The sequence below is a fragment of the Leucopleurus acutus genome (genome assembly GCF_964270905.1).
Source record: "Leucopleurus acutus genome assembly, chromosome: 7".
In the NCBI taxonomy this organism is placed as follows: Eukaryota; Metazoa; Chordata; class Mammalia; order Artiodactyla; family Delphinidae; genus Leucopleurus; species Leucopleurus acutus.
The window spans coordinates 47,265,750-47,292,147 of record NC_139150.1 but is presented as its reverse complement, the minus strand read 5'-3'; the positions used below and the strand labels follow the sequence as shown (position 1 = coordinate 47,292,147).

At 39.5% G+C, this 26,398-nt stretch overlaps 1 protein-coding gene across 1 annotated transcript in view; it reads left to right on the top strand.

Moving 5' to 3' along the window:
* Positions 1–26,398, top strand: part of GDA (guanine deaminase) — a gene marked incomplete at both ends in the record, with an annotated part of 130,480 nt that overhangs the window by 64,348 nt on the left and 39,734 nt on the right. The window contains 7 exons of the mRNA XM_082842150.1: positions 7,554–7,641; positions 9,401–9,506; positions 10,963–10,990; positions 12,137–12,244; positions 15,328–15,435; positions 16,669–16,766; positions 22,511–22,578. Of these exons, the coding sequence (XP_082698276.1) occupies positions 7,554–7,641; positions 9,401–9,506; positions 10,963–10,990; positions 12,137–12,244; positions 15,328–15,435; positions 16,669–16,766; positions 22,511–22,578 (604 nt within the window). The remainder of the gene's footprint in view (positions 1–7,553; positions 7,642–9,400; positions 9,507–10,962; positions 10,991–12,136; positions 12,245–15,327; positions 15,436–16,668; positions 16,767–22,510; positions 22,579–26,398) is intronic.

Genomic DNA, 26,398 nt, shown 5'->3' with positions numbered 1-26,398 from the left:
AGATAAGGTGACCATATGTGCGTGGGTTTATCTCTGAGCTTTCTATCCTGTTCCATCGATCTATATTTCTGTTTTTGTGCCAGTACCATACTGTCTTGATTACTGTAGCTTTGTAGTATAGTCTGAAGTCAGGGAGCCTGATTCATCCAGCTCCGTTTGGCTATTCGGGGTTTTGTGTCTCCATACAAATTGTGACATTTTTTGTTCTAGTTCTGTGAAAAATGCCAGTGGTAGTTTGATAGGGATTGCATTCAACCTGTAGATTGCTTCGGGTAGTAGAGTCATTTTCACAATGTTGATTCTTCCAGTCCAAGAACATAGTATATCTCTCCATCTATTTGTATCATCTTTAATTTCTTTCATCAGTGTCTTATAATTTTCTGCATACAGGTCTTTTGTCTCCTTAGGTACGTTTATTCCTAGATATTTTATTCTTTTTGTTGCAATGGTAAATGGGAGTGTTTTCTTAATTTCACTTTGAGATTTTTCATCATTAGTATATAGGAATGCAAGAGATTTCTGTGCATTAATATTGTTTCCTGCTACTTTACTGGATTCATTGATTAGCTCTAGTAGTTTTCTGGTAGCATCTTTAGGATTCTCTATGTATAGTATCATGTCATCTGCAAACAGTGACAGCTTTACTTCTTCTTTTCCGATTTGGACTCCTTTTATTTCCTTTTCTTCTCTGATTGCTGTGCCTAAAACTTCCAAAACTATGTTGAATAAAAGTGGTGAGAGTGGGAAACCTTGTCTTGTTCCTGACCTTAGAGGAAATGCTGTCAGTTTTTCACCATTGAGCATGATGTTGGCTGTGGGTTTGTCATATATGGTCTTTATTATGTTGAGGAAAGTTGCCTCTATGCCTACTTTCTTGAGGATTTTTGTCATAAATGGGTATTGAATTTTTTTGAAAGCTTTCTCTGCATCTATTGAGATGACCATATGGTTTTTCTCCTTCAATTTGTTAATATTGTGTATCACATTGATTGATTTGTATATATTGAAGAATCCTTGCATTCCTGGAATAAACCTCACTTGATCATGGTGTATGATCCTTTTAATGTGCTCTTTGATTCTGTTTGCTAGTATTTTGTTGAGGATTTTTGCACCTATGTTCATCAGTGATATTGGCCTGTAGTTTTCTTTCTTTGTGGCATCCTTGTATGGTTTCGGTATCAGGGTGATGGTGGCCTCGTAGAATGAGTTTGGGAGTGTTCCTCCCTCTGCTATATTTTGGAAGAATTTGAGAAGGATAGGTCTTAGCTCTTCTCTAAATGTTTGATAGAATTCGCCTGTGAAGTCATCTGGTCCTCGGCTTTTGTTTGTTGGAAGATTTTTTTTTTTTTTAATTTCTTTTTATTTTTTGGTACGTGGGCCTCTCACTGTTGTGGCCTCTCCCGTTGCGGAGCACAGGCTCCAGACGCGCAGGCCCAGTGGCCATGGCTCACGGGCCCAGCCGCTCCACAGCATGTGGGATCTTCCCGGACCGGGGCACGAACCCGTGTCCCCTGCATTGGCAGGCGGACTCTCAACCACTGCGCCACCAGGGAAGCCCTGTTGGAAGATTTTTAATCACAGTTTCAATTTCACTGCTTGTGATTGGTCTGTTCATATTTTATATTTCTTCCTGGTTCAGTCTTGGAAGGTTATACCTTTCTAAGAATTTGTCCATTTCTTCCAGGTTGTCCATTTTATTGGCATAGAGTTGCTTGTAGTAGTCTCTTAAGATGCTCTGCATTTCTGCAGTGTCTTTTGTAACTTCTCCTTTTTCATTTCTAATTTTATTGATTTGAATCCTCTCCCTCTTTTGCTTGATGAGTCTGGCTAACGGTTTATCAATTTTGTTTATCTTCTCAAAGAACCAGCTTTTAGTTTTATTGATCTTTGCTATTGTTTTCTTTGTTTCTATTTCATTTATTTCTGCTCTGATCTTTATGATTTCTTTCCTTCTGCTAACTTTGGGTTTTGCTGGTTCTCCTTTCTCTAGTTCCTTCAGGTGTAAGTTTACATTGTTTATTTGAAATTTTTCTTGTTTCTTGAGGTAGGCTTGTATAGCTATAATCTTCCCTCTTAGAACTGCTTTTGCTGCATCGCATAGGTTTTGGATCGTCGTGTTTTCACTGTCATTTGTCTCTAGGTAATTTTTGATTTCCTCTTTGATTTCTTCAGTGATCTCTTCGTTATTTAGTAACGTATTGTTTAGCCTCCATATGTTTGTGTTTTTTATGGTTTTTTCGTCGTAATTCATTTCTAATCTCATAGCGTTGTGGTCAGAAAAGATGCTTGATATGATTTCAATTTTCTTAAATTTACTGAGGCTTGATTTGTGACCTAAGATGTGATCTATCCTGGAGAATGTTCCATGCTCATTTGAGAAGAAAGTGTAATCTGCTGTTTTTGGATGGAATGTCCTATAAATATTAATTTAATCTATTTGGTCTATTGTGTCATTTAAAGCTTCTGTTTCCTTATTTATTTTCATTTTGGATGATCTGTGCATTGGGGTAAGTGAGGTGTTAAAGTCCCCCACTATTATTGTTTTACTGTCAATTTCCCCTTTTATGGCTGTTAGCAGTTGCCTTATATATTGAGGTGCTCCTATGTTGGGTACATAAATATTTATAATTGTTATATCTTCTTGGATTGATCCCTTGATCATTATGTAGTGTCCTTCCTTGTCTCTTGTAACACTTTTATTTTAAAGTCTATTTTATCTGATATGAGTACTGCTACTCCAGCTTTGATTTCCATTTGCATGGAATATCTTTTTCCATCCCCTCACTTTCAGTCTGTATGTGTGTCTAGGTCTAAAGTGGGTCTCTTGTAGAAAGCATATATATGGATCTTGTTTTTGTATCCATTCAGCAAGCCTGTGTCTTTTAGTTGGAGCATTTAATCCATTCACATTTAAGGTAATTATTGATATGTATGTTCCTATGACCATTTTCTTAATTGTTTTGGGTTTGTTTTTGTAGGTCATTTTTTTCTCTTGTGTTTCCCACTTAGAGAAGTTCCTTTAGCATTTGTTGTAGAGCTGGTTTGGTGGTGCTGAATTCTCTTAGCTTTTGCTTCTCTGTAAAGCTATTGATTTCTCCTTCGAATCTGAATGAGATCCTTGCTGCGTAGAGTAATCTTGGTTGTAGGTTCTTCCCTTTCATCACTTTATCATGCCACTGCCTTCTGGCTTGTAGAGTTTGTGGTGAGAAATCAGCTGTTAACGTTATGGGAGTTCCCTTGTATGTTATTTGTCATTTTTCCCTTGCTGCTTTCAATAATTTTTCTTTGTCTTTAATTTTTGCCAATTTGATTACTGTGTGTCTTGGCGTGTTTCTCCTTGGGTGTATCCTGTGTGGGACTCTCTGCACGTCCTGGACTTGGGTGGCTATTTTCTTTCCCATGTTAGGGAAGTTTTCGACTATAATCTCTTCAGATAGTTTCTCGGGTCCTTTCTCTCTGTCTTCTCCTTCTGGGACCGCTATAATACGAATGGTGTTGTGTTTAATGTTTTCCCAGCGGTGTCTTAGGCTGTCTTCATTTCTTTTCATTCTTTTTTCTTTATTCTGTTCCACAGCAGTGAATTCCACCATTCTGTCTTCCAGGTCACTTATCCGTTCTTCTGCCTCAGTTATTCTGCTATTGATTCCTTCTACTGTAGTTTTCATTTCAGTTATTGTATTGTTCATCTCTGTTTGTTTGTTCTTTAATTCTTCTAGGTCTTTGTTAAACATTTCTTGCATCTTCTCGATCTTTGCCTCCATTCTTTTTCCGAGGTCCTGGATCATCTTCACTATCATTATTCTGAATTCTTTTTCTGGAAGGTTGCCTATCTCCACTTCATTTAGTTGTTTGTCTGGGGTTGTATCTTGTTTCTTCACCTGGTACATAGCCCTCTGCCTTTTCATCCTGTCTATCTTTCTGTGGATGTGGTTTTTGTTCCACAGGCTGCAGGATTGTAGTTCTTCTTGCTTCTGCTGTCTGCCCTCTGGTGGATGTCTAAAATGTTTTAAATTTGGATCCTCTGTCTTTGTTTTGGATGTATATTCTTAGACGATGATAATGTTTTCCAATAAGGTGGGTGACAAACAATCCAAATCCTTGAACTACCAAAAATGGTGTTACTTTCTTCTGACTCTTGAATGATGCACTTCAGCTACAGAGAGAATTCTCTTTAAAATGCTTTTCCCACCAGCATCCAGTGTGCTGATGTCAATCTGATTGTCATTCCCTTCTAGCTAATTTGCTGGCCTTCAGGATTTTCTTCATTCTTGAGGTTCTGAAATTTCACTTATAGATATGTTTTTGTTTTTGGTTTTTTCAGTCCATTTTCTTTAATATAGTATTACTTCTGTTCTGGGAAATGAATTTCCTTCTCTCTCTTTCTTGTGCATGCACGTTCATTTATTTTCTTTGCCACCCCCCCCAGCCCATTTCCCTTGCTCTTAGTATATTCTTCCCTCCAATCTGTTCTTTCTTTCAGCAACTCTTCTTAGAAAAATAGTGAAGCTTCTGTGTATACTTTTGCGCTACATTCTCAGAGAATGCCAGTGGCCCAAATTGGCAAGTTATTAAATTCACTCTCACTGTTACAGTAGCCTGTTCCTCTGTCAAGGATACAATGTCCTATTCTATGCACATAACAATGCTTATTTTAGATCATTTTTTGCCTCTTGTTGATTTAGTAAGTCTGATTCCTCATGAGTTCATTCAACAATATTTACTAGGCACACACGAAGATCCAGGCACTTCTCTGGTTGCTGGAGATTGAATTTGATGCCTCTGTCATGGTGTTAACTTTTCTCTTGGGTGTGTGATTATGGTAGCAAGCTAGCGCATCCTTTTCTATAGGTGACAGGCTATATAAACATCCTTTACTTGCAGCCAGAAATATTTTTTTATGTGCCTTAAAGTCTGAAAAGATTGACATTAAAATCCAGTTTTCCTAATTCTCTTGCCCTTCATTACTAACTGACATCACTGGTCTCTCTTTTTTGTTGTTGTTCTTTTAACAGTTGGCTGAAGCTGAATAGAGGCTGCTAGGATAAGGCATGTTCTTCCCTATTACTTTAAGTCCAAAGTATTTTCCTCCTGCAGACGTTTACGTTTCTAATCCAACCCCATTCTAGTCAAGAGTCCTCTTATTTCACAAATGAGGAAACTGATGTTGAGAATGTAAAGCAACTTTCTCAAGGTCACGCAGGTCATAATATGCAAGAAGCAAGAACTCCAGTGCCGTTTTTCCTCTGCACTTTAAACAGCTTCTGCTATGTGTGCGGGCTGGGGGCATATGGGAAATCTCTGTACCTTCCTCTCAATTTTGCTGTGAACCTAAAACTGCTCTTAAAAAATGTCTTAAAATTTTAAAAAAGAAGAAGAAGGAAAAGCTTCTGCTTAAGACAGACCCTGCTCAGGTCAATCAGTACTTTTCCAAGTGCTGAGACAAGTCAGTCAATATCAGTTCTGATTTCTTTCTCAAACTCTTCCCACTGCCTTCTGTTCCTTTGTTTCACTCTGGTCGGGATTGTCTCTGGCACTGCTGTAATCTGGGCATTCCCTTTGGTTCTCCTCTGTGTTTAATTCCCATTTTCTGGACCTAAGAAGTTCTTTTACTTTGCATTACTCTCACATTTTTTAAAAACACATCTTCTAGGAGCTTTCTAAGCTCTTAAAGGAGAAAAACATTCAAGATTTTGTGTATCTAATCATATATCTCTATCCTATTTTCACACTTGACTGATAATTTACAAGGGTATAAAATTCTACTTTAAAATAACTTCCCTCCTTAAATCAACTATACTTCAATAAAATAAATTTTTTAAAAATTAAAAAAAACTTTCCTCCAGAATTTTAAAGCCATTGTTCTGTTTTCAGCATCACTGGTGTTTCCTGCCATTTGTCTATGACTGGTTTTCTTTCTCTGGAACCTTTCAGAATCTTCACTTTACTTGTAGACTTAATATCTCACAATTATATGCCTTACTTGGCTTCTGTTTTTCATGCACTGAACTGAGCATTCTATGAGGGTTTTCAGTTTGGAGAGACTAGTATTATTTCTCAGACAATTTCACCCCCTTCATTTCCTTTAAAAAAAAAAATTTTTTTTTTAGAACTTTTATTCTAAATGTTAGATCTCTTAGATTGAGCATTTTTTTTTTTATCTTTTCATCCTTGACTTTCATATTTCTTCTCTGAGAAATTCTCTTCTCATTTAACCTTCTGTTGACTCCCATATTTCATTTTTAACATTTTTACTTTTGGAGAGCTCTTTTATTTATTTTTTTTGGCGATACGTGGGCCCCTCACTGTTGTGGCCTCTCCCGTTGCAGAGCACAGGCTCCGGACGCGCAGGCTCAGCGGCCATGGCTCACAGGCCTAGCCACTCCGCGGCATGTGGGATCTTTCTGGACCGGGGCACGAACCCGTGTCCCCTGCATCGGCAGGCAGACTCTCAACCACTGCGCCACCAGGGAAGCCCTCCTCCAGTGTCCGTTGAACCTTAAATGCACATTCATATTTAAGTGTGATGCTCCAAGATGCTGATTGGAAGATCTGGGTGGGGTAGCATTTGTTGACTGGTAAACTTCATTATATGATGAACAGTGAAGGTAGTAAACAGCCCTTTAAATTGTGGGTCCCAAAAGTCGTGAGGACATTTTCCTTCTAGAGCCATTCATCTTCTCTAGGAAGAAGTCCTTCAGTCCTGCCAGGACTGGTGGAAACAGTACATGTGGCATTTTGGGGAAGATGATCAAGGGTCCCAGAGGTCAGCCAGATGTCCACTTAAACCTCTTCTTTTCAGCCGATGCCTCACCTTGTCCTTTTGGGCTTGGAACCCTCTAAATACTATCCAATTTCTACAAAGGGTAAATCTCTTCTGCAAGGAGCAGGTTAGGGGTGGTTGGCTGATTTCAGCAGGGAAGAGAGTCCTGCCAAGGTTTAATTATCTGTATACAGACTTTCAGCCAATTCCCTGTTAACAACCACATGCTCCTTTCTCTTTCCAAGTTGCCTCCAGGTTCTTATACTTGTTTTTTCTTCCGAGAAGATGTTGAAATATTTCCGCTGCTCATGTCTCCTGTCTGCTTATGGTTTAATAAATGTTATACTCCTTTACTGGTATTTTAGTAGAGATTTGCTGAGGAAGAGAGATGGATACATTTATCATTCTGCTAGGATGAACTAAAAATCTGGCTGAATAACTGTATCCTGTAATTGCTAGAAAAATCTCATTTATTCACTCCCAGATGCAATAAAGTTTGCATATTCTTAAACAGTCCTAAAAAAATAAGGAATTAATTAGTATCACATTTTATAAATTCTGCAACACAGAACTGTGTGAATCCAGGAAATCGAAAGCATCAACTTCTCCTCTAGCTAACACTTTTAAAATATAAATACTTTTACCATTTGCCTTAACTACATTTCATATTGAGATGGCATGCCTTTAAATAAAAGCATCTTAAAATTGAAAACTAAAATTCCATTTTCATCTGTATATACCATGTGACTCTTCTGGGCACAGGCGATTCATGGTTTTTGTGATTTATTTTTAGAGGAGAACACTAAAGAATGGAACCACCACAGCTTGTTACTTTGCAACAATTCACACTGACTCATCGCTGCTCCTTGCGGAAATTACAGGTGAGGAGATGAAAGGCTGATTTACGGGCACATGAAGCATGTCTAGACCATGCCGGCAGTGACTTACACTTGTGAGCAGTCCTGCCTTTTAATTGCTAGAATTTAAGCACTGCATTTCTTGCAAGTAATTAGGTATTTGTGTATCACTGTGGCCCTTGAACTCTTTCTATTGTTTAAGTAATTTATTTACTTTTAGTTTTTGGCTGCAGAAAGATGTAAATGGGTCTGAATTTTGTGTATTAATTTAGGGCTTTTTGGAGCAGGTTTACTAATTCTAGCAATAGCAACAGTTTATCTATCAGCAGATAGATCTTAGCTGTTGGCTAGACTCAGGGCACTACGCTAGATGCAGGGAACACAGTAAAATGGAAAATAGTCTCTGCCCTTGAGGAACCAGACAGGATTAACTGATTAATAGGTACATGCATTGATTAATGACTTTAGTAATGGCTGTAGTGCTTTTACTAGATGCCTGGTACTGTGCAAAGAACTCTACGTGGATTAGTTCAGCTCAGTTGCAAACAGCCTTCTGGAGCAGTTATTCAGCTCCTTGTGTTACAGATGGATAAACTGATGCTCAGAGAGGTTATGTAACATGCCTGAGTCACACAGCTAGTAAGCAGAGCTGAGACTGGATTTACACTGATGATTCCAAAACTTGTACCCAGTACAGTGCCTAGCACATAGCAGGTGCTCAGTAAATACTGTTGACTGATGTGCTGACACTACTGCTTGCTGGCCAAGGTAGTTTATACCAAAGACCTCAAGGGTGACACTGAAAGTAAATATTGCAAATTTTGGAGGAGACAGAATGAACCCAGAATTGGATCACCTGGGAAGATTTCATTGAAGGGATCTTTAAATTGGCCTTTGAAGGGAAGATAAAATGAGGAGAGAGGAAAATGCCTTTCAGACAGGAAAGATGACATGGGGGTATGGGTATGGGGACAGGAACGTTCATAGTGGATATACAGGAGGCAGGGAACAGAGTAGCTGAACTAAAGGGAAGGATTCATGGCATGGTGGGATGGGAGAGGTTGGGCAGAGGGGATGGTTCAGTCTCTGGAGAGATTCAAATATGCATCAGACTCAAAAAAGTTTTCAGCGAGATGAGGTATGTGATGAAGGTGGTGTTTTAAGGAAGAGTAATCTAATGGCCAGGTATTACAGTGAATTACAGGGGAAAGAGAGAGATAAGAAAGACTTCTGAAAGACTCAAGACAGAGGTGGAGACATTGTTGAAAAAATGAACATTGCCTCATGTAGCATCAACTTTCTAGCTGAAACAGAATTCCTCTAGCACCTTTGATAAGCATGAGGTTCTTCAGTGCTGAGAACTGCTGGTAGGAGTAAGTAAAATCCCCCACAGATAATGATATTGGCACTGCTACACTTAAGAATAGCGACAGTATCTTTTCTAAGCCCACGTGCCAGCCACTTTACATACATTATTGGGTATAGTCCTCATAACCCTGCACATAGAGGAGGACACTGGGCACATCTGGGTTTAGACCTTAAGCAAATAATATCCTTCATTCTGGGAGTAATCAGAGGAGTAAGGTGCTAATGGGAGAACCTTTACTACTTACAGAATTGATCGAGGTCTTGTTGTTACTGTTCTTAAATGGTGTGATGATCGTTTACGTTCTCACTTACGTTTTTATAACGATTTTAATTTAAGATGTTTTAAAGAGGCTTAGGAAAGGTACAGTTTGGGAAAGAAACATGACTTTAGATTCTTTTTGTGTGTGTCTCACAGATAAATTCGGGCAGCGGGCATTTGTGGGCAAAGTCTGCATGGATTTGAATGACACTGTTCCAGAATACAAGGAAACCACTGAGGAATCAATCAAGGAAACAGAGAGGTATGTTTGTCTTGATTTGTCTTACGGATGGAGTTGGAGATGGGAAAAAGAAACCTCTTTAACCCAGGCAGAATGTGCACATGTATCACTGCCTGGGTTTGCCTAACTTCATGAAATTGATCTGATCCTAAGGCAAATGTTGCATGTCAGTACTATTTTTGTATATCAAATCATATTTTAAAGCCTCTGGGAACTTGTTATAGGAGTCCTAGGGCAAATCCCTTTATAAAATGAAGGATTTTTTAAAAAGTAAATGATTTACCCACTCCCTGTCATTCGTTGTAGATTGGGGCTTCTCCTGTAGATTAAACTTGCACCTAAGTGTCTGTGGCCTGCTCATTAAATTACTTTTGGTTGTGGGTCATCCTGTTGCTTGGGATCATGTGCTTTTGTTACGTTCTTTTTATTTTACACAGGGATATGCTAGTGATACCATAGGTACTTTTTCTATATTTCTTTAATGGCTTTTCCATTGTGCCTTGAGGATTTGACAAGGAATTGTGTTGTATGACATTCAACATCCAAGAGATATAGAAGAAAATTCTTTAGCTTTAAATCTTGCCTAAGACCAAACATATCCTGATGCAAGTTTGAGAAGTCCAGCTTTTCTCCATTCCCCAGGCCTCCTTCACCTTAAGTGTGTCCTCTGTAAAGGGTGGCTTAGGTGCTGCTATGTTCCCAGAAAGAGAAGGAAGCACACACTTTCCCTTTAGCATTTGGCCATATGCTCAACTTTTCTATGAAGCTGTGTTTGTGGGAACAGTGAACCCTGATTCACATTTTATTCTTAAACAAAGGATTACCAGAAAGCAGGAAGCTATAGCTCATAAATATTTCCAGCCAGGGCAGAAACAGTCATTTCATAGGCCCTATGGATACCACCATCCCTGCAGATACAATTGGTAAGATCACCATCCCTGTCACTACCCATTTCACAACCATGTCTGGCCTGTTCCTTCTGCTTTACTCCAACATCCATGCCCAGTAGGACTCAGCCTTTGAAAATAAATGATGCTATTGTGATTCTGTGAGCAAGCAGCTTCCACTTTAGGGAAACTGGGAGTAGAGAGCCCCATGGCTTCTAAACACCTCCAGATACGTAGGACTCCATGACTCTGATATCCATGGAACATAACATACTGCAGTATTCCCCCAAACAGAGCTTAAGCTAGTAGAATGGCTTGAGCGCTGTGGGAATACTTGTGAACAGCCCGGCTGATGTTGGATGATAAAATTGCATTTCCCTGTGATTTTGCACTCCATCGCTCTGGCTGCAAATGAGAAAGCAGGGTAATTACTGCTTGCTAATCCTTAATTAGTGGTGGTGAAACATGTGCAGCATTAGAAATGTTTACATGGAAATTAGGACATGTAAGGCTCATGTTTTCGTGCTTTTAAAACATTAATTTCAAAAATGCCTGAATGTTCTAACTTCCCGTTTGTTGCTTTATTTCAGATTTGTGTCAGAAATGCTCCAAAGGAATGTAAGTAAACTTGTTCCCAGCTCGCTTTTAAATTGCCTTCCTGTTAGTTGTAGGATTTGTTCTTAAGCTGTTTGGTAGAGGTTAGCCTGTGTACATTTGGCCTATTCCATGCATGCAGAAGTATTTTCCTAAAGCCTTAAATTGTTTTCATGGTGGATGCATCAGCTCAGCTCAGGAAGGTCAGGCATTTTTTACTTTCTCAGTGGTTTTCCCTCCCTCTCCTCTGGGACCTTCTAATTTCATAGGACAGGCCGGTGGGGAGGCGGGAGAGGGCTTCATGCATGTAGACAGATTGGTGGCAACTGGATGCTGTGGCATGGTTTGTTGGCTACATCACCATTGGCTGTGGCCTCTTGTACCCCCTGATCTGGTCTGAAACACAGGTGGTGTCCAGCCCTGATGCCCCAGCCAGACTGCCTTGGTCCACAGATGCGTGCATGTCGTGTGGCCTGCAGGCACTCAGCCAGGCACCCCCGTTCCACAGTGCCCTGGTGTTGGTGATCCTGTGAAGACAGTGCTGTTTTCTGTCCCACCCCCAGCAGGCTTGTCTATGGCTCTGCTGTGCCGTCTCTTAGATTTGCAAACCAGACTCTTCCCTCACCATTTTTTAAGGTCTGACTGGAAGCCATAGGAAAGCTCAGTATTTCTTTCAGTCTAATCTTGGGAGACCTAGGTGCAGCTTTGTGGATCCTTATCCTTGCTGCTCTTCTATGAGTCCTTCTCTACTGCTCAGCCACAAAGGTGACATCAGAGCCATGCCTGCAACTAAGGAAAAGTCCTCAGGGAGGCCATGGCCAGCATACCACCCCAAGATGTAGAAAGGGGAACAGGCTACCACTTCATTCTTAGTCTTCCCAGCACTCTCCTTTAAAACGTCTCCTCTGCCTCCTAATTCTCTTCATAAAAGCCACCCAGTCTAGGCCTGGTCTGAGCCTTCACGTGCCTTGCGTTTGAGATGGGATCTTCTTCCATTGAACTTGGTGCTACAGAATATACCCTTCCTTGTTCTCGTCCGTGAGCCATTTCCATGAAATCCAGCACTTCTACCCACTCCTGGAATGAAGGACTGTCCCTAGAGATGAAGACATAAAATCATTTTGTGGTATGATATGCATTTCCTTACCAAGTGTTTTTGATTATTTCCAGTATTCTAGAGTGCAGCCCATAGTGACACCACGTTTTTCCCTTTCCTGCTCTGAGACTTTGTTGGGTGAACTTGGAAACATCGCGAAGACCCATGATTTGCACATTCAGGTGGGCGTTTTTCTCCTATTTGCCTCTGTCTAGACCTGCAAGACTTCTCTGTACCCTAAATTCTGGCAGTAATCTCCAATTCTTTTACTGAGATGATGGAGGAGGTGGGTCTCCCCTTTTCTCTTTTAGTTCTTTTGGTTAGCAATTAACGTGACATAAAGCAGATTAACAGGAGAAAATCAAATTTATTATGTGCATACAGAAAATCCACATAAAGTATGAAGAATTCCAAAGACAGCAAGGCAAGGTGGGGTATATATATATTCTGGACTAAGTAGAAGGAAACAGGGGTCTGAGGTTTCAAGGGGAAATAAGGTAATTCACTGGAAGATAAAAAGAGTTAATATTTGGTAAACAAAAGTTTGCTGAACCATTCAAAGACAATGGGACACAGACAAGTTTGATTAAATGGGCTTGCTAGGTTCCTCTTGTCTACCATGCCTAATACCTTACTACAGTTATCTATGGTAATAGCTCCTTCCTGGGACAGCCCTCCTATCTTAAATTCTTTTAGGTGGTAAGGAGGGAGTTCAAAGGTTCTTCCTGAGTCTTTCGGGCATTGATTGGTTTTTAACTCAAAATAATCTACATGGGCTTCCCTGGTGGCGCAGTGGTTGGGAGTCCGCCTGCCGATGCAGGGGGCGCGGGTTCATGGGGGCGGCCTACCTTTAGCCCCATAAGATCTCAAGATACAGCATCATAGGACGTAAGGTCCCTTACAGATATCACCTAAATCTAGTTCTTTAATTTTTTAGTTAAAAAAAGTTAAGAAACCTGAAGTTCCTTTTCCTTCAATCTTCTCTGATCTGGCTCCTAAAGGTGAGAACATCTTAAGTAACCAAGCAAGATCAATGGCAAACTGGTTACCTGTTCTCTGTAGGATACATTTAATGCATTTCTTTCCTGCTCTCTTTTATTTGATACTTTCTCAGTGTTCTAGTCCTTCCTTTTTGGAGGAACCGTCTATTATTTGAAAAGCAAAAAGAACCTAATTTCCACCTTACCAAAATGGATTTAAAAGCCCTTTTGTTCCAAGTTTCTTAATTTAAAATCAGGAACAAAACAGTGTATCTTACTTTGTCATTAAGCGGTTGCAATTTAGGAATAAAACAGTTTCTAAATCTTCCAGCTGGGTTAAAATTGGGAGCTCCCCTTCCCCCATCCAAACTTCATTACATACTGCACTAAAATTCTCCCTCTTAAGAGCTATCTTAAAGGGCATGTCAGGGAAAGGCAACACATAGATCCTTTATCATTTTTTAGGGTGGAAGTTTTTTGGGTTTTTTTTTAAGATTTGTTAGGACTCATTAACTATTTTCATTTTTTCCCTTTTTTTTGATGGGCTGTGATATTCAGTCCCACACGATTGCAGGGGAAGAAAAAGTTATCCTTGACCTATTTAGGGTCCCTGGCTGGGCCTGAAAACTAAACTGACAAAGCTAAACAAGAGAAAAGCATACAAATTTATTTCATATAAGGTTTACATGGCACAGGAGCCTTTATAAGGAAACAAAGACACAAAGAAACAGACCTGAGTATTTTTATGTTAGGTGTGGTGACAAGTGTACAGTTCTCGAGGAACATAAGTTAAGGAGTACGAGGTAAGTGTATTAGCAAGGCCTGTTTCTTCTTGGTTCCCTTTGTCTTCAGAGATAAGGATGCTCCTTTCCTCTATGTATAGGGCGGGCACCTCTCATTTACGAGAGCCTGTGCTCCGGTCACAGGGGAAAAGGGTGGGGGCAAAATCAGAGTGACCTTCCTGCTTCTACCATTTTCTCAAACCCCTTCAGCATAAAGTATTCAGTATCCCAAGGTGGCATATTTTGGGTTTGTGTGTCCTGAATCCCAGAAACACACAACAAAATCAAGTATATACTTACTGGCGTTGTATATATGTGTATAACTGCATATACTCAAATCTATCAAAATAACACAAATCTCTTCTGATGCCCATGCCCATTTCTTCAGTGGTCTGGAGTTCCTCAAGGCCAAGGATAGAACTCATTCTGCAGGTAGAACATTCTGTTTTTAGTCCAATGCTGTTGTTTTCTTTCATTTATTTGGTTATGCATACTCTACCTCAAGGAGAAAGGGAAATGGCATTGCTGTTCTTGGAAGTGGTAACTTGCTCATGAGTTATTTCCCATAATATATGGTCATCACCAGTTGGTCAGAAATGATTTTTGTTTTAGGTGAGGGGTTGGGATGGTGACACTTACGTTGTGTCTGCAGTCTCATGTTTGTGGTGCCCTGGAGAAAGGACAGTGCGGGGGCCAGGACTCACTTGTTTTGCTTGCGTGTGGATTCTTATAGGCTCTTTCTTGACGACCGCAGGACTGCCTAGCTCTGTTATTTTCCAGCTGTTCCCTGCAGAAGAACTCATCCTGGAAGCTGACAAAGGGGATAGAATGGGGATAGGGTCCCAGAGTCCTAACCCTGCTTCATCCTGCGTAGCAACTTGTTTATGCTGTTTACATATTGAATTTCTATGATTTTTTAGAGAAGAATAACACATCTAAAGCTGAAAGAATTTGGAAAATCACTCATCTATCCCAACGCTTTGAGAGATGAGAACATGGAGGCCCAAAGAGAAAACAATGGACTCAACCCTAAGACACATAACTAGGGTCAGAACTTGGGCTAAAATTCAGCTTTTTATTTCAAATTTCAGCTTTCTATGAGTGAACCATGCTCTGTCCTTTTGATGGCCAATGAACTCTTCTTAAACAGCCAACACCAGAAGTAGTAGGTGATCGACCATGAATAGCTAGGCTCTTGACTCTCTACAAGGAGTACTTTTTATTTTTACTTATTCTTGCTATAGTTTGGAATTTGAAAAGACTTTGTCAGAAAAACATCACATGGGTTAGGGTTAGGATATTACATGTTCATATAATTACATTTTCATAGTTTCTTTGTCATATATATCTTATATAATAAGAATTGTTTCAAATAAAATACACAAGAATCTTCATTTTTTTTTACATAGGCAAGTAGAAACCATCCATATCATTTGGGGGTAGGAAGTATAATTTCTAATGGTATTTTACATTAAAAAATTGAAAATATTTCTTTTCTTTTAGAGCCATGTAAGTGAAAATCGTGATGAAGTTAAAGCTGTGAAAAACTTATACCCTGGTTACAAAAACTACACAGATGTGTATGATAAAAACAACCTTTTGACAAATAAGGTAAGTTGTACATCATGATATAATCTATATGAAGTACAGCATATTTATCTAAATTTTAAAATCTCAGTAGAAATCTTCTATAACACACATGCATTTCCCAAACTCAAGTACAGAGTGTGCATATTCATGTGTGCATAGAATTAAAAATGGGCCTGAAGTTTCATCCCTAATGAATAAATCATTACATTTATCGGTAAATAAATCTAAAAGCTTCTTTGAGGTGGGAATGTCATGTGGTCCAAGGACATTTTGTCAGTATCCATTAGAATGTAAATGTGCATTCCTTTGAGTTAGAAAATGTATTTCTGAAGATCCATTCTGTAAGGACTATGAATAGGGATGTTAATTACATATGAAAGTTAAAAAATGGCTATCAGTGGGAAATTGTTTAAATTATAGAACATACATAATTAGAATTTTATCCAACATTCACAAAGAATGAAGTATACAGACTTACAAGGAAGAGTGTTTGTACAGTATTGTTTGATATGTGTGTATACGTGCGGGTGCGTGCTCACTTACCAAACACTGGAAGACATACATTGAACGTTAAAAGTGATCCTTCCTGAGGGAGAAAGCAGAGAACTTTTTACTTTTTATTTTTAAACACTCTAAGATTGCTTTGTAAAAGAAATGAGTATTACTACATTTATAATTAAACAATTTTAAGTTAATTAAAATTAATATGAGTGAGGAGAGACCTCATTACAACAATATACCCCCTGGCCTTGGCATTTAATGAAATGTATGAACTGCATGGAGAGTTTAACTATTACAGCAAATAAATTCTTAGGGACTTTGTGCTCAGAGATCTGAATGTGACTGATTTGAAAGGTTAATACTCTGCACAGATCTTGTTTATGCTACATCATAATTTTCATCCTCCTCTACATATATTTCTATATAATTAATAAATTAGCCTTCAATTTGCATGTTAATTTTACTTGCATAGAGGTCAGCTGGACCAACCCTCATTTATTTTATAGATTAAAAAAGAGAGAAAAAGATCCACAAATGTGTGGGACTTTCGTAATCCAATGTTTTCACAGGCCTTTTCTGAGGTGTAACTTGGGCACAGTGATTTTATACATACAGGTAATCATCAATGTTCTTGTGAAGATGATAACAGATAAGTCACAGCTTTTATGTGCACCTATAGTATCTTGCTGTGAGTGAGGACTGACTTAAGCATTTTTGAGTGGTAGACTCCACATAGGATGCTCTTCTCTCCAGACAGTGATGGCACATGGCTGCTACCTTTCTGAAGAAGAACTGGATGTATTCAGGGAACGAGGAGCATCCATCTCGCATTGTCCCAATTCTAACTTATCGTAAGTAGGCAATTATTGATTAGTAGATTATAAACGTTTGGGTTGCAAAGTAGCAGCCAAATACCTTTGTTTTCTCAGTCATTCCTCCGGTATCTCTCTTCCGTAGTTATGTTCAATTGGGATATGAACTAGATAGAAGGACACCTACCTATACTGTACTGGGGAGACAGCACTTAAAAGAGGCTATTTTTTGCAGAGTATGCATTTGAAGAGCACTACATCTCTTAAAATTTCTGAGTTTGCACAAAACAGAACAATAGGAAATAGAGTTCAAAACCAATAGCACTGAGAACTTAGAGCTAAGGACCGAAAGAGTGGGTGTGCCAACCAGGTGTTCCAGAGAGAGTGTACTGACCTCTTAATACTTTGTGTTGTACAAACTACTAGAAATGTGCACATTACCAGAAATGGTGCAATGCTACTAGAAGCCAGCACCCTTCAGTAAATGTCATGCTGCTATATCTGACGAGATGCACTTAGGAGGGGACTTGTCCTGCTGTAATTCGCGCAAACAAAATTTTTATTTAAACCTGGTTCTTAACCTTTGAAAGGTTATAGATGCATAAGGGAATCAGATGAAACTTGTGGTCTGGATCATCAGAAAAAAACCCCCATACAGGGCTTCCCTGGTGGCGCAGTGGTTGAGAGCCCGCCTGCCGGTGCAGGGGACATGGGTTCGTGCCCCGGTCTGGGAAGATCCCACATGCCGCGGAGCGGCTGGGCCCGTGAACCATGGCCGCTGAGTTTGTGCTCCGCAGCGGGAGAGGCCACAGCAGTGAGAGGCCCGCGTAATGCAAAAAAAAAAAAAAAAAAAAAGCCCATAGACATAAAAATGCTGCATCTAATTTCAGGGAATTCATAGATTCCATAATGCCAATCCTTGGACGGTAGGCTAAGAATTCATGCTCCACAATTAGATACAGAAAGGATTTCTCATTTCTTGTGTTAGCTGGCTCAGAACAGAGCTAGAGGCAGGTTGGGGTGGATCATTCATATATTCATTCAATAAATTTATTAGCTTCTGCTAGATTTTTTTTAACGTCTTTATTGGAGTAGAATTGCTTTACAATGGTGTGTTTATGCTTTATAACAAAGTGAATCAGTTATACGTATACATATGTTCCCATATCTCCTCCCTCTTGCGTCTCCCTCCCTCCCTATCCCACACATCCAGGTGGTCACAAAAGCACCGAGCTGATCTCCCTGTGCTATGTGGCTGCTTCCCACTAGCTATCTATTTTACGTTTGGTAGTGTATATATGTCCATGCCACTCTCTCACTTTGTCACAGCTTACCCTTCCCCCTCCCCATGTCCTCAAGTCCATTCTCTAGTAGGTCTGTGTCTTTATTCCCATCTTACCCCTAGGTTCTTCATGACCTTTTTTTTCCCCCTTAGATTCCATATATATGTGTTAGCATACAGTATTTGTCTTTCTCTTTCTGACTTACTTCACTCTGTATGACAGACTCTAGGTCCATCCACCTCACTACAAATAAGTCAATTTGGTTTCTTTTTATGGCTGAGTATTCCATTGTATATATGTGCCACATCTTCTTTATCAATTCATCTGTTGATGGACACTTAGGTTGCTTCCATGTCCTGGCTATTGTAAAGAGAGCTGCAATGAACATTGTGGTACGTGACTCTTTTTGAATTATGGTTTTCTCAGGGTATATGCCCAGTAGTGGGATTGCTGGGTCATATAGTAGTTCTATTTTTAGTTTCTTAAGGAACTTCCATACTGTTCTCCATAGTGGCTGTATCAATTTACATTTCCACCAACAGTGCAAGAGGGTTCCCTTTTCTCCACACCCTCTCCAGCATTTATTGTTTCTAGATTTTTTGATGATGGCCATTCTGACTGGTGTGAGATGATACCTCACTGTAGTTTTGATTTGCATTTCTCTAATGATTAATGATGTTGAGCATTCTTTCAAATGTTTCTTGGCAATCTGTATATCTTCTTTGGACAAATGTCTGTTTAGGTCTTCTGCCCATTTTTGGATTGGGTTGTTTGTTTTTTTGATATTGAGCTGCATGAGCTGCTAGTAAATTTTGGAGATTAATCTTTTGTCAGTTGCTTCATTTGCAAATATTTTCTCCCATTCTGAGGGTTGTCTTTTAGTCTTGTTTATGGTTTCCTCTGCTGTGCAAAAGCTTTTAAGTTTCACTAGGTCCTATTTGTTTATTTTTGTTTTTATTTCCATTTCGCTAGGGTCAAAAAGGATCTTCCTGTGATTTATGTCATGGAGTGTTCTGTCTATGTTTTGCTCTAAGAGTTTAATAGTGTCTGGCTTTACATTTAGGTCTTCAATCCATTTTGAGTTTATTTTTGTGTATGGTGTTAGAGAGTGTTCTAATTTCATTGTTTTACATGTAGCTATCCAGTTTTCCCAGCACCACTTATCGAAGAGCCTGTCTTTTCTCCACTGTATATTCTTGTCTCCTTTATCAAAGATAAGGTGACCATATGTGCGTGGGTTTATCTCTGGGCTTTCTATCCTGTTCCATTGATCTATATTTCTGTAGTCTTGATTACTGTAGCTTTGTAGTATAGTCTGAAGTCAGGGAGCCTGATACCTCCAGCTCCATTTTTCTTTCTCAAGATGGCTTTGGCTATTCAGGGTCTTTTGTGTTTCCATACAAACTGTGAGATTTTTTTATTCTAGTTCTGTGAAAAATGGCAGTGGTAGTTTGATAGGGATTGGATTGAATCTGTAGATTGCTTTGGGTAGTAGATTCATTTTCACAGTGTTGATTCTTCCAATCCAAGAACATGGCATATCTCTCCATCTATTTGTATCATCTTTAATTTCTTTCATCAGTGTCTTATAATTTTCTGCATACAGGTCTTTTGTCTCCTTAGGTAGGTTTATTCCTAGATATTTTATTCTTTTTGTTGCAGTGGTAAATGGGAGTGTTTTCTTGATTTCACTTTCAGATTTTTCATCATTAGTGTATAGGAATGCAAGAGATTTCTGTGCATTAATTTTGTATCCTGCTACTTTACCAAATTCATTGATTAACTCTAGTAGTTTTCTGGTAGCATCTTTAGGATTCTCTATGTATAGTATCATGTCACCTGCAAAGAGTGACAGCTTTACTTCTTTTCCAGTTTGGATTCCTTTTATTTCTTTTTCTTCTCTGATTGCTGTGGCTAAAAGTTCCAAAACTATGTTGAATAACAGTGGTGAGAGTGGACAACCTTGTCTTGTTCCTGATTTTAGAGGAAATGGTTTCAGTTTTTCACTGTTGAGAATGATGTTGGCTGTGGGTTTGTCATATATGGCCTTTATTATGTTGAGGAAAGTTCCCTCTATGCCTACTTTCTGGAGGGTTTTTATCATAAATGGGTATTTAATTTTGTCAAAAGCTTTCTCTGCATCTATTGAGATGATCATATGGTTTTTCTCCTTCAATTTGTTAATATGGTGTATCACATTGATTGTGTATATTGAAGAATCGTTGCATTCCTGGGATAAACCTCACTTGATCATGGTGTATGATCCTTTTAATGTGCTGTTGGATTCTGTTTGCCAGTATTTTGTTAAGGAGTTTTGCATCTATGTTCATCAGTGATATTGGCCTGTAGTTTTACTTCATATCCTTACTTGTTTTAGAGTTCTTGCAGAAGCAGAACATGACGTGAGGATTTATGTACAAGTAATTTATTTGGGAGGTGATCTCAGGAAGCACCTTTATGGGGTGAGACAGAGAAGGGAAGGAAGACAGTAAAGAGCACGTCACCAAGCTAGTTACCACCATGGGTTCCTGGAATTTAATCCTTCTGGAAAACTCAGCAAGCCAGTGTACAAAGCAGACCTCAAAGACAACCTGCCCAAGGGGTGGGGGAGCTGGAGTAATTATACCTAAACTTACTAGTTATTGGTGGAGGGCTGCTGGGTGGGTTCGAAGGAGCATGAAGTCCCTGCAACTTCGGACCTTCCCCAATCAAGGGCAGAGCGGGCTCTAGCGGAGTGAAAGGGCCTCCAGGCAAAGAGTAGGAGGTGCCAGCAGTCAAAAGTCTAGGAACTTTGCAAATGAAAAAGTTCTACATCAGTGGCAGTATGGGAAAGGCACGAGAGCCACAGCAATGTGTTTCTGGAGTGTTTTGAGAGGTTCCAGAGGCTTTTAGTTTTCAGACATAAAGTGGCCGTACATAACAGGGAATCTTGCCTAGGTACAGCTTAGTGACCATAATTATGGTCTAGTGACCAGTTAGGGGAAGGGTTTAACATCCTGTGGGTTTAGTTACACAACATCTAAATTAAAACATGACCCAGTTTTGCAAACTGAGGTTTGAAGTTAAATTTCTTTATGGCTAATATTTTGGTTTGAATGGTCACTGTTACTCTTTCTCCAACCACTTTGAGAGATTTATTGCATGTGCACTGGCAGTTTGAAAATGATAATTATGTGGATTTTCAAGCAGACTACTTTGATCTTTGCATCTTCTCAGACTTTTAAGGATGCTTTAGTTTTTCTTTGTCTCTTTAGAAAGGCGGCACATCTACTGAGTCAGGGTCACGAGCTCCGGAATTCAGTCCAGGAACCATCTCTCCTAGTTGCTGCTGTCCTCAGAAGTAGCATTTGAACCACCAGGCCCTGACTTACAACCTGCACCCCCTCTTCCAGCTATACCCCTCTTTCTTTGATCTTGCAAGTCGCTACTCATTCAAGGCAACAAATGATCCCAGGAAGAGAGGAAAGGCAACGCTTTATAATTTCTACTTTCTAGCATAGAAGGATGGGTTGGTTAAAAAAAAAATTAAAGACCTATAGTTGATAACACCATATTGTATAACTGAAATTTGCTAAGAGAGTAGAACTTGTATGTTCTCACAAATAAAAAAGGTAAATAGTGCTTCCCTGGTGGCGCAGTGGTTGAGAGTCCGCCTGCTGATGCAGGGGACACGGGTTCATGCCCTGGTATGGGAAGATCCCACATGCCGCAGAGCAGCTGGGCCCGTAAGCCATGGCAGCTGAGCCTGTGCTCCATGAGCGGGAGAGGCCACAGCAGTGAGAGGCCCGCGTACCGCAAAAAAAAAAAAAAAAAAGGTAAATATGTGAGGTGATAGATGTGTTGGTCGACTCAGCGGGGGGAAATCCTCTCGCAATGTATACATATATCAGATCATCATGTTGTACACTTTAAATATCTTAGAATTTTGTCATTTGTATCTTAAGCTGAAAAAATATTAAAAATTACAAAAATTTTTGAACTAGTTGCAAGATTTAATTTCTTCATTTATTTTTCCTTACAAATGATCCCCTGCTCTCCCTTCTAATTCTTGCTGCTTTGTGCCCTTCTGATATTAACCTCTGCTCAATGGTTCAAACTCCTTCATGATCCTTTTTTACTCCAGGACTCGGATGGTCTGATTTTTTTGTGTTTGTGTGGTGCGCGGGCCTCTCACTTTTGTGGCCTCTTCCATTGCGGAGCATAGGCTCTGGATGCGCAGGCTCAGCAGCCATGGCTCACGGGCCCAGCCACTCCACGGCACGTGGGATCTTCCTGGACTGGGGCACGAACCCGTGTCCCCTGCATCGGCAGGCGGACTCTCAACCACTGCGCCACCAGGGAAGCCCCTGGATGGTCTGATTTGACTAATGTGTTTATGTCAGCATTAGAGCTGAGATGGGAATCATAATTTTCAGTGATATCACCATCATTTTTGTTAGTGCCTTTCTCTTGTTGGACCCACGTGGGTCTCCTTGTTCTGACTGTCTCTTCTCTCTACAGGCTCAGCAGCGGCCTTCTCAATGTGCCAGAGGTCCTGAAACATGGAGTGAAGATAGGGCTGGGTACAGGTTAGTAGTTTCCCATGAAGAACCATGGCAAAGTGGTTAAGTGCGTAACTTTCAAATGTGACTAATTTTCAAGTAAGAGTTCTGTGTTTTAAAAGACTTAGTTTTATTTTCTGGTAGTCATATCTAGAGCTAATAAAATAATGAGGTTGGAAGCAGTAAGAAAGTATATGCGAAGGGAAAAGTTTTGATGACATTAGCCTCTTGAAAGCCATTAACCATGTTTACTATTCAGACACGGGGCTATAAAGGATAAGTCCTTCTCAAGTGTTTTAGAGATTCTTTTTGAAAAGTCCTTGTTTTTTGTTTGTTTGTTTTGTCCTTCCTGCTAAATTTCAATGGTTTGGATTTGTATGTTTTTGGTTTTCAATAGCTGTGTCATCACAAATACTATCTCAAAAGAAAATTATTCAACTTTGCCAGTAGTGAGCACAAATTCAGTCTATGCCATAACGGAGAACTCTAAGATATGTTACAAAGCATGCTTTGCTTTTAAGCAGTTTTTAACAAAATGAGATTCTAATTCCCACAGGCAGTCTGATGTTTGCTAGGCTGAAGGACAGTCTAGGTGGCTGATGAATTAGTGATGTCTCCTTTTTTTCCACAGTACATTTGAATTGTTTTTCTTGAGTGTGTACTGTGCTGCTCACTTTAGAAGTGTCAGTCAGGCCCAAATGTTTAGGCATCCACTGTGAACCTTTTTTTTTAATCACTGTGTGTGAATGAACTAAAAAAAATTTTTTTTAAATGGCTGTGGGGCACGAGGTCTTATTTTTCATTCTTGATGCGTCTGTCTTCCTGATATGTAAGAGCACCAGAATGTTTGCATATTGACAGTAATGGTTTTTATCATTTTCTGCAATGACTCAAGTCTCAGTTAATTTTTATACCAAGCAATATTGGTAAGACATACAATAATACAAAATGATTTATCTATAATTTTAAAGAGGTGTGCTAGATTAGAAGTTTTTCTAAATTTTACATGAATCAGAGCAATTAAAATTCTTAAAATTTTGAATTTAAGCGTTGAATCATTGAGATTGTGTAGTACCTGGATATAGTCTCAGGTATTAAGGCAGGAAACCAGTTATTTTTAACTTCACAGAAAAGCTTTAAATGAATAAAAAAAAAGTGGCCAAGAGTTTTTGTCAATCAATTGAGAATTTGGTAGAAATGCAAAAATCATATGTACTGCTTTCAAATTTTCTAGGATTTTGGTCTCCATGATTTAAGTTCATCACATGATTTCCAGTTCTTGATTTTGGGTTGTATAGTGATTGTCTAAAATGATTAGGTAAAGCTATGTCACTTATTAGCTGTAAGACCCTGAGCAAATTACCTTAATTTTCTAAGGCTTTGTTTCCTAATTTCTATAACAATAATTATAATAATGTCTATGTTACAACCTTGTTTTGAGGCTTAAATGAAAAAAAATGTGTGTGAGGTGGTTAGCACATATCTGGCATGTTGCAGTGGTTAATGAAGATTGGCTTAAAAGGGAAAAAGTAACGTTGGTTTCCGATTAAAGGTTTGATTAAGTATGATATATTATCATATTAACTTGGAGAATGTTGTTGCATTTTACATAGTCTCTGTTGTAACAGCCATCCTATGCACCAGTATTACCTAAACATGACCTTTATGTATAAACCTGTCCTTCTGCTTTGGACTTCAGTAGATTATTTAACTTTAACTTATACTGTGGACAGAGAGCAGGTCCAAGAATGGATCATTCACCATGTCTATAAGAAACAGAGGCAGATCTGGACTTTCTCAAATATTAAATAGGAGAAACCCTGATGAAGCTTCACAAAAATATTGCAAAACAAGAGAAAGCAGTATCAAAAAGAAGAAGATGAACATAGCTCTGAAAAGCATCTACTTCAGGATCCAGAATAAGAGTTCAGAAAATTGCTAGCATCCTTAGAGTACAAGAAGACATGGCAGTATGGAAAGACCATGAGTTTTGATGGAAAAGGAAAATTTGAAAATGAAAGAAGAAAACTGAAAAAGAAAAGAAAAAAAGAATAAGAAGCATGTAGATAGACCCTCATACACTACTGCAGGGAGATTAAATGGTACAACCAACATAGAGAACTGTTCGGCAGTTTCTTACAAAGTTAAATATACATCAGTAATTCCATTTTGGGTATTTACCCTAGAGAAATGGACACACATATTTGCACAAATAGTTGTACAAGAATATTTATAATATCTTTATTCATAATAGCCCCAAACCGGAAATAGTCCAAACAGCTTCCAAGAGGAGGACAGATAGGCAAATGTGGCATATTTATACAATTAAATATTATTCAGCATTCTAAAAACAGAACAAAACGTTGATATATGCAGAATATGGATAAATCTCAAAAATATTTTGTTAAAAATGCTGGAGAGGGTGTGAAGAAGAGGGAATGCTCCTACACTATTGGTGGGAATGTAAATTAGTGCAGCCACTATGGAAAACTGGAGCTTCGTCAACTGAAAACAGAGTTGCCATATAATCCAGCAATCCTACTCCTAGGCATATATTTGGACAAAACTATAATTCAAAAAGATACATGCACCCCTATGTTCACAGCAGCATTATTTACAATAGCCAAGACATGGAAGCAACCTAAATGTCCATCAACAGAGGAATTGAAAAAAAAGATGTGGTATAGAAGATCTAGATGCCTAGAGGAGACAAGATGGCAGAATGGAAAGACTAGAGCTCACCTCCTCTCACGAAAACACCACAATCACAACTGATTGCTGAACAACCATCGACAAAAAAGGCTTGAACCTACAAAAAAAGGTATTCTAAAGACAAAGAAGGAGCCACAACGAGATGGCAGGACGGGTGCTTTCACCATATAATAAAATCTCATACTTGCCAGGTAGGTGACCCACAAACTGGAAAATAATTATTTCACAGAGGTTCTCCCACAGGAGTGAGAGTTCTGAGCCCCATGTCATGCTCCCCAGCCTGGGGGTCTGGCATCAGGAGGAGGAGCCCCCAGAACATTTGGCTTTGAAGGCCAGTGGGGCTTGAATGCAGGAGCTCCACAGGACAGTGGGAAACAGACACTCCACTCTTGAGGAAGCACACAAGGTTTCACAGGAACTGGAACCCAGAGCAAAGCAGTGACTCCATAAGAGGGTGGGCCAGACCTATCTTCAAGTCTTGGAGGGTCTTCTGGGGAGGTAGGGATTGGCTGTGGCTCACTCTAGGGGCAAGGACATTGGTGGCGGATGCCCCAGGGAATACTCATAGGCATTAACTCTCCTGGAGATAGCTATTTTGGCACTGAGAACTGGCCTCACTCAACAGGCTGCAGGCTTCAGTGCTGGGATGCCTCAGGCCAAACAACAAACAGGGTGGGAACACAGCTCACCCACCAGCAGACAGGCTGCCTAAAGTCATCCTGAGCCAAAAGCTGCCTATAAACACACCCCTTGACATAGCCCTGCCCACCAGAGGGACAAGACCCAGCTCCACCCACCAGTGAGCAGGCACCAGTTCCTCCCACCAGGAAGCCAGCACAAGCCCCCAGATCAATCTCACCCACCACGGGGCACATACCAGAACCAAGAAGAATTACAATCCTGCAGCCTGGGGAATGGAGATGGCAAACACAGAAAGTTAGACAAAATGAGACAGCAGAAAAATATGAAGGAACAAGATAAAACCCCAAAAGAACAACTAAGTGAAGTTGAGATAGGCAATCTACATGAAAAAGAATTCATAGTAATGATAGTAAATACGATTCAAGATCCTGGAAAAAGAATAGAGGCACAGACTGAGAGGATACAAGAAATGTTTAAGAATCTTTAGAACAAA